We start from the raw sequence: 15,519 nt of genomic DNA on the forward strand, positions 1-15,519 counted from the left end.
ACGGGGAGAACGTGCAAACTCCACACAGTCAGTCGCCTGAGTCGGGAATTGAACCCGGGTCTCTGGCGCTGCGAGGCAGCAGTGCTAACCACTGTGCCACCGTGCCGCCCAGTTCTTGCAAGACTGTAGCGCCGACAGTCACATTGCCCGCATCGACAACCACCTTGAAAGGCTTTGCCTTATTAGAGCTGGTTAACACTGGGCCTCCAGCTTACCGACTGTCAAATGCCTTCTGACATTCCTCTGTGCTCTGAAACTTTCTGCCCATTTTCAAACAAGCCACTGAGTGGAAAAATCATACAAGCTGAAAGACTCACACATTTTACTGTGTTATGGACCAGACCAGACTCCATCCAAATATTTTAAGAAGGTAGCCTCAACCATAAGCTTTTCTTATTTTAAAGGTTAACGTGAAGTGGGTAGTCCAGATGTGTTGCAACTGATCAAACCACTCGCTGATAAGCAAAACGCAATTTTTAAAAAGACAATAACGAAAATAGAAACAAAAGAAAGAGGAAGTTAGAATAACTTAGCATTTGGAAAACTGAATCGAACCACGGATAAGGTGCCCATTACTAATTATCTGTTCCTGTCTCGTAATATCCTATAAATGGTCGCCTTGCCAAAAAGGTAAATTCAAGCAAAGATTCACACGTGCCATTCAACATGAAGAGAGACTTCAGCTAAAGTCACAGTTAGGAATCATACACTGAAGCTCCAAACCTTCTGGGAGCCAAACACCTATTTGCTGCTGCAGCTAAAAACAAAGTAGAAAACCTGATCTGGGAGAACCAGTCACTCCACTTCCATTGTTACAACTGTTTTAAAATAAACCTAAAGTCCTCGTAAATTATTGACTCAGGCCGGATTCAATAGACACTTCGGCACCTCAACATTTTTAATCTCTCTTCAAAAATAACCCAAAACAATGAAAACGTTTTAAAGTGACAGATTCGTCGCAATTGCATCAAGTAATCATTACTCAATGATTCCAGATCGTTCAATAACAAACCATTTCAGACAGTCACTTTCACACCTCCCTCTTGTTTAACGTATATTATTACTCACTGTTTTTGAATTTAATAAATGAACATAATTTGACTTCTACCTGAGATTGCAGTAGCTGTGGGCATAAATGACTCCTGCTGAAGACATTCTCCAGTTGACTGTTCCACAGGCGAATGAGTTGATTTTGTGCCTGGATCTGAAGTGAAGGATAAACACAAAAGAGACATTTTAGACTTCAGAAAAAAAACTCAACTGGTGAATACCTAGTTCAGGAATTATAAAATAGCATTCTATATCTTTTTTTCTTAATGGCTCGTGGCACGTGATCTTTTGGTTGAACCAAAATCCATAGCCTGTCACTTAGTTGTTTTTGAGAATCTGGTGGTGAGCTGCCTTGTTACACCATTGATTTCATTGTGCTGTACCACTCGAAATCAGGAAGAGGAATCCAGTCTGTCTCAATGGATTGTGTCCAAGCAGTAAAGTGAATATCTGTAATTCACTACGGTCCATGTACTTCGGACACTGTGACTCTCACAATCATGTGATCACTCTTCACAGCTATTCTAGTACATTGCTCACAAAGTCCACACTCCACCATTTTCTGAGTCACTATCACGTTATTTTGTTATGAACCAGTCCTAAGCCACTCAAGATATGTGAAAAGGATAGTCTCGACCCTAAACTTCCCTTATTTTAATCAACTACCAGGCGTTGTGTTCTGGATGCAATTCGATTGGTCAAACTACCAGTCTTGAATCAAAACATACTTTATTCATACAGTATATTTAAAATACAATAAAAAAAGACGGAATCGGAATAACTTAAAACTACTGGAAAACGTATCACAATAAAAAAGTATTTAACTGCAAGCAGAATATGTTCATTTGGAATGTTCCATAAACACAACCGTTGTAAAGAGATATTCAGTCAAATAGATTGTTGGACCCATGCAATTGTCTAGTCCACAAGGAAAACAAACATGAAGAGAAAACGCTGAGAATGAAAGCTTAATGAAGAAATGTCATGCAACTTTGAAATAAAGCTTCAAAACCCCAGCAACTGCTGCTGAGAAAACTCAAATTGAAAACATTGGCTCGAGGAAAATATGACCCACTCATTCAGGCTCCTTCCAATATTTCAACTTTTAAAAAGTCCGCAAGGGCTCACAAGCTATTTACATTACTGGATTCAAATATATAACTTGATATCTGTGTTTTAAAATCTCTCTTCAAAAGAAAACATGACACCTTACTCCTCTTAAAGACATTGTATTGCCTCAACTACCCCTCACAAAAAATGAACCCTCAATATACAAAGATAGCCTTACTTTTAAAAACCTTTTGTCTTGTCCTATAATTACACCACAATACATGTGTGTGTGTGTGTATATATATGTATATATATATATCCATTGCTTTGACATTCAGCACGCAAACATTCAATAATACAATCCAGTGCAGTCTTTCTTTTTATTCAACAATCACTGAACGCCTCCGACTTCCTTCCTTAAAGTTGCAACACCGCATCAGCAGTTATCTTAGATTAGTTACAGTGTGGAAACAGGCCCTTCGGCCCAACAAGTCCACAGCGACCCGCCGAAGAGCAACCCACCCATTCCCCTACATTTACCCCTTACCTAACACTACGGGCAATTTAGTATGGCCAATTCACTTAACCTGCACATCTTTGGGCTGTGGGAGGAAACCCACGCAGACACGGGGAGAATGTGCATACAGTCAGTCGCCTGAGGCGGGAAACGAACCCGGGTCTCTGGCGCTGTGAGGCAGCAGTGCTAACCACTGTACACCGTGCCGCCCTGTTACGTGCTGTTGTCCCGATACATGTACTAGGATTCTTTCGAAGTGTTAAAGGAGCTATTATAGAATATGCATTTTTCTCAGACACGTTGCTGGCAACGGAAGCGTTGAAATGTTAGTTTCCTCTCTTCAAAATAAAACACAAAACAACATAGGTTCTCGAACGTGACAGCATGGTTACAATTGCATCAACGAATCATTACTGAATAATGACTACTTCAGTAACTAACCATTCCACTCAGTCAGTACCACACCTACCTATTGTTGACCGTAGACCAATAATCACAGTTATTGAATTTAATAAATGAACCCAATTTGACTAATACCTGAGGTTGCAGTTCCTGTGGGCATAAGTGACGCCTGCTGAAAAGATTCTGTAGTTGATTGTTCCTCAAGCGAATTAGCTGATTCTGTGTCTGGATCGAAAGAAAATGAAAGAGACATTTTCGATTTCAGATTAACACAACTGGTTAAAAACCTGTTTCAGGAAATATGAAATAACATTACAAATCTTTTTTTTTAAGTTTTCTTTGAACGTAGCCTGTGTCAGATGAACCATGCATGTTTGCCCATCATTCGTTGCCTTTGAGAATCTGGTGGTGAGCTGCCTTATTGAGCCACTGATGTCATTGTGCCGTACCACTCGAAATCAGGGAGAGGAATCAACTCTGCTTCAATGGACTGTATCGAAGCATTAAATTGAGTATCTGAAAATCACTATTTTCTCCCGTATGTCGGACACCGCGATTCTCACATTTATGTGATCACTCTTCTCGGCTATTGCATTGCATCACTCTCAAAGCCTATGCCCGACTTCTCTATGGCACTAATTTACATTATCTGAGTCACAGTCAAGATCTTCTCTGATGAACCAGACCAAATCACTTCAAAAGATCTGAAGCAGATAGCCTAGACACTAATCTTTTCTTATTTAAATACAAGTGCCAGGCATTGCTGAAGAAGGGGTCATGCCCGAAACGTCGATTCTCCTGCTCCTCGGATGTTGCCTGACCTGCTGCGCTTTTCCAACAACACATTTTCAGCTGAGAAACTTATCAGCCAAGATTGAATGGCGGAACAGACCCGATGGGAATACTGGCCTAATTTCTGATCCTATGTCTGATACTCTTATGAAGCTTCAACTCTTCCTGAACCCAACAGCATCACACTGCTCCAGCTAAAAAAAAAGGTCTGATCGGGGAGAACTGGCTACTTCTATTGTCTGTTGTCTAACTGGCTACTTCACTTCCATTCATAGATCTGTTTCAATAATAAAACGAAAAGACTTTTAATTTACTGATTGAGGCCAGCTCCAGTTGACACTTTAGTGACTCAGCCTTTACAAACTCTCTTCAAAACAACCCAGGAGATATTAACAATTTTAATGTGACAGCATTGCCACAATTCTATTAAGGAATCATTACTCAATAATTCCGGCTACTTCAATAACTAACCATTCTAGCGAGTTTCGACATCACCTACCTCCTGTCGACTGTGTGCCATCACTCACAGTTATTTAATGAACTCAATTTGACTTATACCTGACGTTGCAGTTCCTGTGGGCGTAGGTGATGCCTGCTGAAAAGATTCTCCAGTTGATTGTTCCTCAGGCGAATGAGTTAATGCTGTGTCTGGATCTGAAGCAAAGGATAAACACAGAAGAGATATTTTAGATTTCAGATCAATTGAACTCGTTCATATCTGGTTCAGGAAATATGAAATAACATTCAACATATTTTAATCTTTCATGGGACACGCACTGCACTGGTTGAACTAGCTTTTATTTCCCGTCCTTCGTTGGGTTTGAGAATGCGGTGGTGAGCTGCTTTGTTGAACCGTTGGGGTCATTGTGCTGTACCACTCAAACTGATGGAGAATAACGCACTCTGCCTAAATGGAATATATCCTAGCACTAAATTGAATATCTGTAGATCACCACAGTCCCTGTAAACGAACGCTGTGGCTCTCACATTCTTGTGATCACTCTTCTCAGCCATTGCATTCCTCTCAAATTTCATGTCCCAACTCTCTAAGGTGCGAAGTTACATTTTTCGAGTCACTTCCACGGTCTATTATGAACCAGACGACCCCTTCAAAATCTATACAGGAGTCAGCCGAGACCATAATCTTTTCTAATTTTATATTCAAGTGCCAGTCATTGTATTCCTATTGCAAACTATCTGTCTTGAATGAGAATACACTTTATTTATGGAGAAAATTAGGACTGCAGATGCTGGAATCCTGATGAAGGGCATTTGCCTGAAACGTTTGATTGTCCTGATCCTCAGATGCTGTCGGATCTGCTGTGCGTTTTCAGCAACACATGCGTTTTATTTTGCACTGTGCTTGAAACATAGTAAAAGAAAGACGGAATTGGTATAATTTAAAACGACTGGAAAAGTTTACAGAATTGAAATTATTTAATTGCCTAACTGTAACTGTTCACTACAGTGGCTCTTAACGTTAATGTTGAAATGTTAGATTCCTTCTCAATCCTGGAATACATCTGCTGATGATTACTCAATCGTCAAAAAAAAAACACAATTGGCATTTCTATCCTCTGGTCACGTTCTTGCTAGGACCCAAACAGCTCTTCGCTGCTGCAGCTACAAACAAGCTAGAAAGTCTGATCTAAGAGAACTGGTCACTCCACTTCCATTGTTACATCTGTTTTAAAACATACCTAAAATCCTCTTAAATAATTGACTTCGACCGCATTCAGTAGAAACTTCGGCAGCTCAACGTTTACAATCTCTCGTCAAAGAACCCCAAAATTAATGTAATCTTTTTAACATAACAGCATCGTCACAATTGCATCAAGGAATCATTGCTCAATAATTCCAGTTCCTCTAATATTGAACCGTTTCAGACAGTCAGTACCACACCTACCTCTTGTTGACCGTGTATCCTTACTCACAGTTATTGACTTAAGTAGGTGGATCCAGTTTAACTTTTACCTGAGGTCGCAGTTCCGGTGGGCATAAGTGACACCTGCTCAATAGATTCTCCAGTTGATTGTTCTTCAGGCAATTGGGTTGGTACTGTATTAGGATCTAAAGTGAAGGATAAACACAGATGAGGCATTTTTGATTTAAGATCAACACAACTGGTTAAACTCTGGTTCACAAAGTATGAAATAACATTATATATAGTCTTTTAAAAAATTGAACGTAGGCTGCATCGGTTCAAACAGCTTTTATTGCCCGTCCTTCGTTGACTTTGAGAATCTGTAGGTGAGCTGTCTTGTTGAACCACTGATGTCATTGTGCTATCCCACAGGAAATTAGGGAAAAGAACCCACTCTGCCTCAGTCCACTGCATTCTAGCAGTAAATTCAATATCTGTAAATCACTACGTCCCAGTCTTTCAAACACTGTAAATTACACATTCCTGCCATCACTGTCCTCAAGTATTCCATTGCATTCCTCTCGAAGTCCATGTCCACATCTCTAAGGGTCTCAGTCACATTTCCCGAATGCCTGGCATGCTCTGTCCACAGACATTGTGCTCATTCAGCATTCCCTCGTGCAATTGTGTCAAAATCAGATGTCCAAATGGACTGCATGGCACGTCCTGCAGTTAACTTGTCACCACACCTTGTTGTTGCTACATTTTATTTACTGCAGTATGCACCCCACAGTTTACTACATTCAATCTTCGTAGTCAGTAAATGCTAAACACCAAAGGTATGAGGTGTGTTCACCTGCAACTCCTCTCAGACTGCATGGATCATTTCGAACAGCAGTTGGACTCAATGAAGAGAGTACAGGAAGCAGGAAGTTTTGTGCATAGGAGTTTAGTCACTTTGAGGTTTCAAAGAGATTGATCGGTGAGCACCAGGAAAGGCAGGCAGTGTAGATGTGGGTTTCAGAGGAAGTAACAGTTGCAACAGATCTGTGGTACCACAATGATTCTGCTGTATAGCAGGAAGGGTTGAATTGTCAGCGAACGGCAATGATGGGGGGCTCTACAGTCGGAGACACAAAAAGCTATTTTTGTGGCCGCGAGTGTTATGGTTCGTTGCCTTCATTCTGCCAAATCAAAGATGTCTCTGAGCGGGCACCCGACATTCTGAACGGGGAGAGTGTGCAGGCAAAGGATGAGGTCCATACTGGTACAAACAACAGAGGCAGCAAGACAGATAAGGTCCTGCAAAGGGAAGTTAGGGAGTTAGGTAGAATTTTTTAAAAAACTGATCCTCTAATGTTGTGATCTCAGGATAATTCCCTGTGCCTATGCTAGTGGAATAGGAACAGAGTACAGTTGAACGCATGACTAAAGAATTCAGGGTAGATGTGGTTGTTACTTTCTGGATGAGCTGGTAAGCTTGTTTGCAGACGTTTTCTCAGCATACAAAGTAACATCACCAATGCGTCTCCGGTGAAGCGTTGGTGTTCTGTCATGCTTGCTATTCATGTGTCCCGAATTGCTGAGGTGAGTGGTATAACTTCCGTTTTTGCTTTTCAGTGATTGCTATATGGTGTCTAATTCTACCTGTTTGTTCATGGAGTTCTGGGTTGAGTGTCAGGCCTCCAGGAATTCGCGTGCATTTCTCTGGCTTGTCCTAGACAGACATGATGAACTTGTGTCCACCCACATAGACAAAGAAAGACACCAATTTGACTGGGACTATGTATCCATCTTATCTTAAAGTGATGATACATGCTTTCAACATTGTAACCCTGCTGAGTCCACTTTTGTTTGTCATTTATATAAACGATGGAGATGATAATATAGAATTCATGGTTCATAAATTCGCGAATGACACCAAAGTTCATGGCACAGTGGTCAGTAAAGACGATTATCCCACATTACAAAGAGCTCTTGATCAAATGGGTCAATGGGCTAAAGAGCGGCAGATGGAGTCTAATTTGGAAAAATGACTTAGAAGGAGAGGCTGTATAGGCTGAGATCTTTTTTCACTGGAGCATAGGAGAGGAATTGTGTACAGAGATGAACTGAACATATTTGCAAGCAGCCCTGCTATTTCCAGCCTTGCCTCATTAAACGATCTACGTTTTAACTGGTCCAAAGATTTCTCTACTTTTAAGCCAGCCAAAACACTCAGAACCTCTTAAAAGTAATTGCTAATTTGTTTGATTGTGTCACAGACCTTCTCCCTGATTTCGATATTTACAGTATCCCTTTCACTCAAGAACACTGACACAAAGTGCTCATTCAGAACCCTGCCTATATTCTCTGGCTTCAGATACAAATTACCACTGTGGTCCTTAATGGGCTCTAATCCTTCCCTTTTGTCCTTAAGAATGTACTTGTTAAAATAACTCTACTCTTTTAAGTTCGCTCTTGCACATTCTAAACGTTTGTCGGGCTCACGTTGTTTTGAACTTTTGATAACTGCTATAATCCTTCTTTGTCTCTTAATCTAATGCAGTATTTCTCTGGTATCCAGGGTTCACAGGATTTTCTAGTTCGATTTTTTGTTTTGTTTGTCAGATCATGTTAGTCCTGTGCTCTCCATATTTACGTTTTGAACACATCCCACTGTTGAGAGAGGGATTTACCTGAAAGCATCTGCTCGTGCTTGACTCTGGCCAAATCGTATCTGATCAAATATATACAAATAACTCCTCATCGTTTTTGCACTTTACTAACTAGTCTCTAGATGGTGCTATCATTTCATTTTACACGACATCGCTCTTGCCTCCATCGATACTTGGGTATCTTTTCAGTCATTACATACAATTCATTACTACCAATACATGCAAATGCCATCAGTCACTTGTTACTAAAGTGTAGAGGTGTACTGTACGTTTAAGAGAGAGAGGAAACTAGCAAGGAATGACTGAAAGCACTTGAGCGTCCTAAACAAGATAAAAACGTCGAAACAAATAGCTAGAGTCGTGTTGCCATGGAACAAAAACAAATTCAAATTCGGGCCATCAATTTAAATTATGCCGAAGAAACCAAAATCCAATCGAATTTGAATTTCACTGTTTGGGATGACATCAAACTAATGAAATTATCTGATGTTTTGGGGTATAAAACCAGACATTTTGAACAGTTAGGGGGAGAAATGCCAGGAAAACCAACAAATATAGACTGCTAGCCGAATAGCTCTCTGAAAGCTACCTGCTCACATGAAAGACCTGTGAAGCAGAATACTGAAGGAAAGACAACAGAGGAAAATCTGCAGAGGAAGATACAAAGAGAAGATTCGACAGCTGGCTGGTTTTGAAATTTGCTTTTATTTTGTAAGTCATTATCGGGGTTTTTATTGGACCAGTATTGTAAAGTGGGAAGTAAAAGATAGGTTTAAGAGGAAGGAGTTGTAAATTGTTGTTTAATGTTCTCGTGTGGACTTAAAGAATAAAATTGTTAATTTTTACTTTAAATAGTGACCTTTGTCACTTGGAATTTAACAGATTGTGACGTGAGGTGAGCTTCTCTGTATGTTGGGTTTAAATTAGCAGAGGGTTTACCCCATGTCGTAACACACACTATCCCACTTTCCTCAGTCATCTCACTCTTACTAAGTCATCCTGTCCAAATTGCCTTCAATCATGCAATCCCATCTTAAACTATTATCGTATTAAGCCTCTGGAATCACAATCAAAATAAGTTAACATGCAAAAGTACAGCATAAGGGTCAGTTCAGAACATTCTTTGTTTGGCAAGAGATTTCAGGGAATGGTCCAGTACAACATTATCACATGCTCTTCAGATCCGTCAGTGAATAATGTGCACTGCATCATTCTATCCCAGAACTTTCAACCAGACTATTAAGTCACCATGATTCACTGCATCCCCTCCCCTCAGTGCCCACATGATAACATTTTAATGACTGATAATTGTAACGCGCTGCATTTTAGAAAACCAAATCAGTGCAGGACTTATACACTTAATGGTAAAGTCCTGGAGAGCGTTGCTGAACAAAGACACCTTGCAATGCAGGTTCATAGTTCCTTGAAAGTGGAGTCCCAAGTCGATAGGATACTGAAGAAGGCGTTTGGTACGCTTGTTTTTATTGATCAGTGCATTAAGAATAGGAGTTATAAGGTCATGTTGCGACTGCATAGGACATTGGTTTGGTCATCTTTGGAATGTTATGCGCAATTCTGGTCTCTGTCCTTTTGGAAGGATGTTATGAAACTTGAAAGGGTTCAGAAAAGATTTAGAAGGATATTGCCAGGGCTGGAGGAATGAGCTGTAAGGGGAGGCTGAATAGGCTGGGGCTATTTTCCCTGGAGCATCGGAGGCTGAGGGGGTAACCTTATGGAGATTCATAAAATCATGACCAGCTCAGACAAGGTAAATAGACTAAGTGTTTTCTCTGGACTGGGGGAGTCCAGAACTAGTGGACATAGGTTTAAGGTGACAGGGATAAAAAATAACAGGGACCTAAGGGGCAACGTTTTCACACAGAGGGCGGTGTGTGTATGGAATGAGCTGGCAGAGGAAGTGGTGGAGGTTGGTACAATTACAGCATTTAAAAGGCATCTGGATGGGTATATAAATAGGAAGGGTTTAGAGGGATATGGGCCAGTGCTGGCAAATGGGAATATATTAAATTAGAATATCTGGTCTGCATGGACAAGTTGGACGAAATGCTCTGTTTCAGTGCTATACATCTCTATGAGTCTATGCCTAACCCAGGCCCAAACTTTGTGGACATCCTAGTATAAATATTGAACTATCATGCTGTTTCGTTAATTACATCTTCCTCAGTCCTCCACACGTCCCCATAGTGTTCACTGCTCACTCCATATCATTCACTTACCAGCATCGTGTCTATGAGGAGGCAATGGCCTTGTGGCGTTATTGGCACACTATTACTTCAGAAACTCACCTAATGACGGGTACGCAGGTTCAAACGCTGGCATGGTAGATTGATTGTCAGAATATTACATCTGTTTTGCTCGTGTACTTTACGGATGGAAACCTATTATCTTCCCTCGTCTGGCCTTCATGTGATCCCGTACCCCAAGCACTGAGGGTGATTCATAACCTTCCTCTGGGCAATTAGTGTTGGGAATAAATGCTGGTCCAGCCAGCGATGCAAAAAAAAAAAACTACCCCCTTCTCCTGACTATTCCAGCTCCCATTCACTGTGGTTATCGATGTCGTTACTGTCTCGCCAGCTTGATTGCCTTCTCCTTCTTGTTCTCCACTGTATCCCTCTTTATCTTGTACTTTGACATGTTTTTTTCACTTATTTCAACACTGTGACTCTCAAGGACTATCGTCGATCATATTGGATTATTTATCATGTATCCAAAGACTCGGGATGGTGTGCCTAGGCTGGGCCTAAGTGACTGCTAGAAACGTATTACCTGGATAAGGCTGAACAAGATTTTCTGTTAAGAATCTCTCAGTTTGAGCGTCTTTTGCCCAAGATATCAACCTCCAGCAATCATAGAAAGCAAATTTTCCTGCCATCGTCCTGGACGAGATGTTTTCACTCAGAGAGTCATTGAGTTCCACATCATGTGCAAACATTGCCCCTCAGGTCCCTTTTAAATCCTTCTCTTCTCACTTTAAATCTCTGACCTTTACATTTGGACTTCCCTATCCTGGGGAAAGAAGACCTTGGCAATTCAACCTATTTATGCCCCTCATGATTTTATAAACCTCTAAGGTCATCCTTCAGCCTCCAGACACCAGGGAAAATCGCCACAGCTTATTCAGCCTCTCCCTATAGTTCAAACCCGATAACCCTAGCAACATTCTTGTAACTTTTTTTCGACACTCTGTCACGTTTAAAAACATTTTTCCTTCGGCAGGGGCAGCAGAATTTAGCGCAATATTCCAGAAGAGGTTTAAGGAATGTTCTGTACAGATGCAATGTGGCATCCCAACTCCGGTACTTAATGCACTGTCTAATGAAGGCAAGCATATGAAAGACCTTTCTCACTACCTGCCTACCTGTGACTCAATGTTCTAGGAACTAATAATCTGCACACCAAAGTCTCTTTGTTCAGCAAAACTCTGCAGGACCCCACCATTAATTGTACAAGTTCCGCCATGAATTAGCTTATCAAAATGCATCACTTCACATTTATCTAAAGTAAACTCCATTTGCCACTCCTTAACACATCCAAACAAGGTCCTGTTGGACACTGATAACCTTCTTCACAGTCCACTACGCCACCAGTTTTGGTCCCATCTGCAGACTTGCTTAAATTACAATAAGAAATAAAAGGATTTTTAAAGAACATTTTCAGTAAGAATTCTACATGTTGAATTTGGTGTAAACCTTAATTGCTGTTACCAGTGCATTATCACAGCAATTTGTTTTTGATTTCTTGGTTTCAGTTTTTCAATCTATTCTCAAAAGAATTGCCAAAGGTGGCAATGCTCAAAAATTTGTACACACTTTCAGAATTGCCATTGTCTAAGAACAAATAATATTGCATTATTAGCAACCTGCGTGTAAGTTAGTCCCAGAAACCCAGTATTACTTATCAATCGTAAAAACAGACTTCCATTATTAACACTTTCAAGATCTGGAGCTTTTACCTGTAATAATAGGATGTCTAAAATCTGACAGCTATTCATTATTGATATTTCCATTTTAATTCTTAAATTCTGAAAGTATCAACTTTTCAATCCATTAGTCTTATTCTTATTTGACTGGATTCGCCTTTTGGCTTCCCATAATCAAAACACAGAGCCTCAATACCCTTTAGTTTCAGTAAGTAGTTCAATTTGTTTTAAGTGTTTCTTATTTGTGTCTGCATTTCGACTCAAAAAGATGAAAGACTTCATTTTTAATACTGTCGGACATAAAGAGTATTTAGTGTCAACTTTGCAGGCAATTCCAAAGACGTAATCTACCTGTGCAATAAGCTGCGCAGTAGAATAATGACTTCAATTCATAAACGAAGAAACTGGCACAGTTTTTGACCTTTATCTCATGCACCCAATAGCAGGGGTTTCCATTCCAGTTAATACAAACTGTTCTTGTCACTTCCCCCTCAACTCTGTCCGGATGAGAACCTGAAAGTAGATTTATAAATAGTGAAGGTTGTAAACAATGTGAAAAGTGCGAACCTATGTTACAACATTCAAACATACCTTGTAACCAGGCACTGGAATAAGCGGAGCAGCGATGTGTTGGAACTACTGACTCTGACATTTTCCATCCGCCAGAACTGAAACAGAGATTAGAGTCAAACTCTTGATGCATAGTATGTACTAAGCGACAGACCATCTGGCAGGCTGAATGGTGCAATAATCATAACAATACGGCGGGGGAAAGGGAGGAAGTTATCCCACTGGGCTACTAATGTGAAGATATATGCAAATGCTTGGTGGACAGGGTTTGGCACCCACCACAGCAGCTCGTGGTAAGCAATATCAATGAAGGACTCTAAAATTAACTGGTCTGTGATGCCAGGCACCAAGTGATATGGTGGATTCTTAGTTGCTCTTTGATATGACCAGCAGGTGCCAGAGGAGCAGAAAATGACTACACCACTTCAAAAAGACAGCACACTTCATAATGACAATTTTGGATGGGCAACAGGTTTTGGCATTGTTGAATACCCTATGTGAAAAAAAAATAACGAAAAAGATCGCCTGTTTATTTAATAATGCATCTAAAATTGACCTTCCAATTACCTCTTAAATCTGTACCATCCATAATTAGTGTAGGTATCACACATTAGCATCCTGGAGCATTTCAAATTTCTACAACTTGTACTCCTCCAGGGCTGATCCAGGACAGTGTGATCTTCGCAGGGGTCACTTTGTATTAAATCCGTAACTGAGGAACAAAAACGTGTTTATTTTAAGATAAAGTGTACTCCATGTCACTTAACAACTTATGCCAATAGTTCAGTTTCGCCAGCCACTCAGTTCATAAAAACATTGAATGATTACTCCCTGTGTAATGCACACAGGCAGTCGTGTGCATTATGGCTTACTTTTCAGACAACGGAAAGTTTCCTCTTCACAACTGTTTTAGTTTCTGATTTCCAGCATCTGCAGTTCTTTGTCTTTAGCGTTTAACTCACTGCCAATCTCTTCCAGGTATGCCCTTGTTGAAGTTTTGCTCCTCTCTTTGACACGATCACCGTTCTAATCTTTAATCTTGTTCACCATAGTCACTGTAGTTGTCGCTCCTGGCGTTTGACAAGGTATTTGCCAAAACTCACTTCCACAGCCTTGTCAAATTACTCAGTGACTCCCTCTGGCTCAGGCTCGTCCCACATAAATTCCAAGTCCAGTTTCACCCAGTTTTGCAAAATTGAGTTCTGGAGAAGGGTCGCTGGTCCTGAAACATTAATTCTGCTTTCTCCCCATAGATGCTGCGAGACATGCTGAGGTTTCCCCCAGAAATGGCGCTTTTGTTACAATTCCATCTTTCGACTTTTGGTTGGGGGATGTGGTGGTCTGGTGGTAAGATCACTGAACTAGTAAGCTGGATGTCCAGGTAATACATAGAGCATAGAACAGTAAGGACAGTATAGACTCCTCGTCCTCGATTTTTTGTGGCGACCTTTTATTCTACCCTCAGCTCAAACTAAACTACGTAAGTACATACGTATATTCTGTGAACCGGGGTCGAATACTAACCTGGTGGATTTGAATTCAGTAAAAACCTGGAATTAAATATCTAAAGGTGACCATAAAACTATCGGGAATTGTCAGCAAAGAGTGTTTGGTTCACTTCTCTATGAAACACAGAACTGTACAACAGAGGAAACAGGCCATTTGGCCCACAATGTTTTGCCGAACATGACGCCAAATTAACCTAATCCCGACTGCCTGTGCTTGGCCCATATCCCACCATTCCTTGCATATTCATGTGCTGATCTGAAAGTTCTTTAAAAGTAGTCATACAAGATTCGAAACGTTTGAACTGTTTCTCACTCCGAGTTCATAAAAAAAATCCCAGTAGTTAATTTCCACAGCTGACTGTGAAGTCACGAACATCTGTGGAAATCAGATCTAAGAAAAACAAAAACAGTGAAATGCACTGCTGACATTGGGGAGGATGCCTTATCGGAACTTCTCAGAGCTGGGAATCAGGTAAGTGTTGTTTTTTTTAACGTCTTATAAAACATAGACTTTTTAAAATAAATCCATAATAGTAAGAACCTTTCCGAGATCTGTCTCTCGATTAAGTCTTCTTAATATAAAACACAGCTACTAAGTTACTGTGGAGCAGTGTGTTTAGAAAGTAAGACTGTGCTATTTTCTGGAACTGTCGATTGTTCAAGTGATTAGATGATCTTGAGTAGAGTTATATGCTCTTCCTGTTGGAGATTTGGGATGATATCACACTTCCTGATAATTATGTATACGGGCAGTGTGTTTGATTGCAAATCTTATGAGTTGGAGCAACAGCAACAAAAAAATAGGAAGGGTAGGCAGGCAATGCAGGAGTCTCCTGTGATAATCCCAATCTCAAAGAAGCATGCTATGTTGGACAATGTAGGGGGTGATGCACGGTCAGGAATATAGCATTACCACCAGGTTTCTGGTACCAAGCCTGGCTCTACGGTAACGAGGGTACGTCAGTAATCAGTTGTCATTGGAGTCTCTCTGGTCAGAAGCACAGATAGTCCGATTTGAGGCACCAAAAGGGTGCGTAGCCTCCCTGGTGCCAATGTAAAGGATGTCTTGCAGGGTATTCCACAAGAGGAGAGTAACCAGCAGGATGTCATTGTACATGTTGGTACCAAACACATAGGAAGAGAAAAAGATGATGTTCTGATGAGAG

At 40.6% G+C, this 15,519-nt stretch overlaps 1 protein-coding gene across 8 annotated transcripts in view; it reads right to left on the bottom strand.

Annotated features, from left to right (window-relative positions):
• LOC122552141 (mucin-5AC-like) overlaps positions 1 to 15,519 on the bottom strand; it is a 120,657-nt gene that overhangs the window by 81,523 nt on the left and 23,615 nt on the right. For 7 of the 8 annotated variants that reach the window (XM_043694634.1, XM_043694632.1, XM_043694635.1 and 4 more), the window contains 7 exons: positions 13,413 to 13,557; positions 12,867 to 12,943; positions 12,627 to 12,788; positions 5,786 to 5,881; positions 4,370 to 4,465; positions 3,155 to 3,244; positions 1,109 to 1,204 (listed from right to left, as the gene is read on the bottom strand). In XM_043694634.1, coding sequence (XP_043550569.1) covers positions 1,109 to 1,204; positions 3,155 to 3,244; positions 4,370 to 4,465; positions 5,786 to 5,881; positions 12,627 to 12,788; positions 12,867 to 12,943; positions 13,413 to 13,557 — 762 coding nt within the window. The remainder of the gene's footprint in view (positions 1 to 1,108; positions 1,205 to 3,154; positions 3,245 to 4,369; positions 4,466 to 5,785; positions 5,882 to 12,626; positions 12,789 to 12,866; positions 12,944 to 13,412; positions 13,558 to 15,519) is intronic. The other variant, XM_043694637.1, reaches the window with a different exon arrangement.

The sequence above is a fragment of the Chiloscyllium plagiosum genome, chromosome 8, assembly GCF_004010195.1.
Source record: "Chiloscyllium plagiosum isolate BGI_BamShark_2017 chromosome 8, ASM401019v2, whole genome shotgun sequence".
NCBI classification, from domain to species: domain Eukaryota; kingdom Metazoa; phylum Chordata; class Chondrichthyes; order Orectolobiformes; family Hemiscylliidae; genus Chiloscyllium; species Chiloscyllium plagiosum.